Source organism: Chaetura pelagica, unplaced genomic scaffold (genome assembly GCF_000747805.2).
Source record: "Chaetura pelagica isolate M959 unplaced genomic scaffold, ChaPel_1.0 scaffold638, whole genome shotgun sequence".
In the NCBI taxonomy this organism is placed as follows: Eukaryota; Metazoa; Chordata; class Aves; order Apodiformes; family Apodidae; genus Chaetura; species Chaetura pelagica.
Genome location: NW_009954298.1, coordinates 559,049 through 562,842, shown reverse-complemented (window position 1 = coordinate 562,842; position 3,794 = coordinate 559,049). Strand labels below are relative to the sequence as shown.

The 3,794-nt window shown below is 50.6% G+C and overlaps 1 protein-coding gene across 1 annotated transcript in view; it reads right to left on the bottom strand.

The window, feature by feature from the left end:
* The window catches only part of CLUH (clustered mitochondria (cluA/CLU1) homolog), a 28,529-nt gene that overhangs the window by 17,315 nt on the left and 7,420 nt on the right, over positions 1-3,794 (bottom strand). The window contains exons 6-9 of the mRNA XM_010003803.1: positions 3,583-3,737; positions 2,230-2,355; positions 769-916; positions 17-81 (exon numbers count right to left, since the gene is read on the bottom strand). Of these exons, the coding sequence (XP_010002105.1) occupies positions 17-81; positions 769-916; positions 2,230-2,355; positions 3,583-3,737 (494 nt within the window). The remainder of the gene's footprint in view (positions 1-16; positions 82-768; positions 917-2,229; positions 2,356-3,582; positions 3,738-3,794) is intronic.

The window sequence follows — 3,794 nt, the reverse complement described above, 5'->3', positions numbered from 1 at the left end:
TCTTCCTCTCAGCAGCCTCTCAGGCAGGTTCTTGCGTGGCAGCTCTCGTGTGGTCTGCAGCTCCTCGTTCCAGTCTCTGGTCTGAAAGAGTCAAAGCCTTGTGGGAAGCAATGCATTGAGCAGGAAGGGACTCACAACTCTGTGTCTCTGCTTTACAAGGCATTTTTGAGAGAGGGAAGGGGAAGGGGCAAGAATTTAGGCTGCCATAGAGATCAAAGGAAGTGAATTAGCAGCAAGAATGAACACCTTTTAAATGGAATTTATTTAACAGCAGTTTGGGTCAGATCTTGCATTAGCCCAGATGATGTGTAGCAATACCACTGGCTCTGAAGGAGCACAGTGCAAGTTTCATCAGCCAGCACACTGATGTGCTCACACCACAGACCAGCAGCCCAGGGGCAGCAGTTACAGCCCTGTACTGCTCACAGCCTGCAAGGCTTTGTGCTGCAAAGCTGCAACTGGAGCACCTGGAACAGTTTTTCTTAGAGACACAAGAGTAATTCCAGACCTGACTGGCAGGGAGGGGGGTGCTCCGCCTTCCCTGCCACGTGCTCTTCAGAGCAGGGACACAGGATTTATAAACACCTGAGCAGAGGCTGCTCCCCTCAGACCTTTATGTGTTCAGGGAGCTGCAGCCTGGGCAGCCCAGCCCCTATAGTCAAGGGGGCTCTGTGAAGAACAAGGATATCAACAAACACCAGAGGTCTGCTTGAGAAGAGGTAGCAGCCAAGCTCCTGGCAGGGCTCTGGGGCAGAGCCAGACCAATACCTGCCCAGGGATGTGCTCTTCATAGCCCAGTCGAGAAGTGTAAGCGTCTTCTGCCCGGACACAGTCCATGGCATGTTCCACTTGCGGAGCTGTCCAGCTGTACACTTGGAAAGGAGTGGCTATCCTTTCAAAAGGGTGTCTCTGAACCCTAGTTTGAGAGAGAAAACAATTAGACATCTTCCAAATGAAGATTTCTTCCTATTCTAAGAGAATTTTGCTTCTGACAAACAACAGAACAAGACGAGGCCTCACGGGCAGCACAGTGAATTCCACTTCACAAGGACTATACTCCACGAGGACTGGCACAGGCAGCATCTCTCAGCAGCAGCCTAGAGAAGGACCTGGGCTCTCCCCATCTCTTATTCCCACATTTTATTCCCAGTTGTATCCCCCAAGATCCCCACCACACTCTGCCTCCAAAGGATGTCCCCTCCCACTCTTCAGGCTGCCCTTGGTGCTCACAGGGGTTCCTAGGAGCTGTGCTGTGAAACCAGCCCACAGCACCCCCGAGGAACTGGAAAAGCAAGTGGTACCAAACGGCCCCGTGTGGTCTGTCTGCTCTCAGCAGGTACTGGAGTCTCATCTTTATTTACTTCTGGCCCAAGAAGCAACACAGTATAATCATTTTTAAATGGCCAGATAGTCACAGCGGTGGCTGGAGCCTGCTGCTGATTTCCAGCCCTTGTCTAGTGTCACTTTCATCTTCTTAATGAGAGCAGAAGCAGAGCTCATGAAAGCCACACAATGTGCCTGTCAATTTGCACCCTGCTGAGCTGAGGCAGTTCATTAAATGGACTCTAAAGAATGACAGGCTTTTGCACAGGACCCTCTGTCCTGGAGCAGGATAAATGGTCCCTGCAGCAAGGAGAGGAGAATGAAACAATACATTATTGTATTATTATTATTATTATAGGAGCTAGAGGAAATTAGAAAAAAATAACAAGCACAGCCATGTTAATGCCCAGGTAGCAGCCCAGTCGCTGCTGCAGCATGTGGCCATACTGCCATGGCAATGGAAAGCTGTCACCACCCTCTGCTTTAGGCAGAGCCAAAATCCATAAATCTACATGCTGTGAGCAAGAGTCATCTGGGAGCTGCAGCCAAGAGAAACCCCCAGCAGACAAGGATGAGGACTCTGGGCTCCTCTGGCCTCAGGCACTGCTGTGCTGAACAGCCCCAGAGAAGTCACCTTGGCTCCAGCTCTGTGTTCCAAGCCTGGGAAAGCCAGTTACCCCAGGCTGCTGCCATGGTGCTGAGTCAGGTGTTCTGTGGTCCTTGCTGCAGAGACTGGTGTGTCCCAACCACCCCACTGCTCTGTGAGCCCAGAGAAAGCCAGCAGAGCAGTCCTTGCTTTGTCAGAGTGGCATTCAGCTCCCCCAGAAGAAGCCACCTCACTGAGCCTCTCCAGGCAGCTCCACACCAGACCAGTCAAGGCAACTAGAGAGGAAAAAGTGCTGCTACCTTTTCTTCTGCAGAGCAGAGAAGTTTTTTTTGAAGGTAGGGCTGATCTGGTTAAGTAGTTCCACCAAGGAATGACTGAGAAAGCTGGGGTTTGCAGGTTTGGGATTGAAGTTGTATGCAGTAGATCTGCAAGAGAAAAAAGAAAAAAAGTCACATGTGGCCATCATACCTGAGGCCTCCCACACCCTGGGAAGGCAGTACATGCATGAGATCCCACCTATGCACTGGATGAAGGCCAGCACAGAATGTCCTCAGAGCACAAGGGCTGATTTCACAGAGCTTCCCCAACACACCAGAAGGCCTTTGCTTACCAGAGAACCCAACAGCAATGGCACCAGTTACACCAAGCAGCTGGTGCCCTCCCCAGATACTGAGTCTCCTGGCTGGAGAGCTGCCAGGAGCACACCAATGGGTCCTGCTCACCAGGCCACATTTTGCCAAACTCAAAAAGGCCACTTGGTTCATGTTCATTGTGTGCCATTTGGTCTCCTGGGACCTGCACTCAGATGTGTTCCCTCAGACTCATTACTAGAAACACTTATTTTTACAGCTCTGGGGAAATAGTGGACAACAAATAATTTCTTCCATGAAGAAGCACTTCATAATGAGATAGAGGTGGAAATGTGCTTGAATTTTATCTTCTATGTTTTAAGCTCTCCTCTTCAGGCAGCTTCATTCTCCTTCTGTGAATTATAACCTTGTATTTCAAACATGCAGTTATGGTTGCCCAGGCAATTATCTGGATGGCAGGATCAAGGCCACCCAGAGATGTTCCTGTGCTGATGGTTGCTCACGTACAGCAGGTTTGCTGCTCTCAAGTTCTCCACTGCTCACCCTCAACTCTACAGATCTCTGTTACAGGCTGCTGGGCTGGATGGACCCTGTGCCTCTCTCAGCACAGCTGCTCCACAGCCACAGCACAGCCACTCTCACAGTCTCATAGTCACTACTTGAAATGAAAAATAAACCTACCCAAAACTCTGCCCAGGTTGGAAAGTTCTGGCAGGCTGCGCTTTTGCTCTAGGGCAAAATGAGATAGTTGCAATGGTCAGGAAGGAATTCCCTCCCAACTCAAAATGCTCTAATTAGCTGATGACATTATGGGAAGTTTAAACTTTCCCTAAAGCATCAGGCATTTATCCACTGCAGAGAAATGGTACCTGGCGTAACTGAACAGCCCAATCCAGTAGAGCAGCTCCTTCAAACCCCTGCGAGCAGCCAATGGAAACAGGCCATTTTCCACCAAAAAAAAAACAACACCCAAACCAGCAGGTGTTTGTTGTGGGTTCTTTTTCAGTTGGCTACAGAAAACTCCCTGCTGCAGGGCAGGACAGGGGGAACCTTGTTACTCACTGGTTCAGGTAGAAGCCCCGGGTGGAGGCGGTGATGCTGACGTGCCGGTCCTCCACCGTGATGACGTACAAGTACATGAGGTCACCGTGCATCTTCCGGTTCCCGGGAGGGGGGTTCCAGCTGCTCATCGTCAGCACCTTCAGGCACTGCAAAGGCTACAGAGGAACACAACAGAAGCAGCTCCTGTCAGCCGGGAATGATTCCCCCCAGGT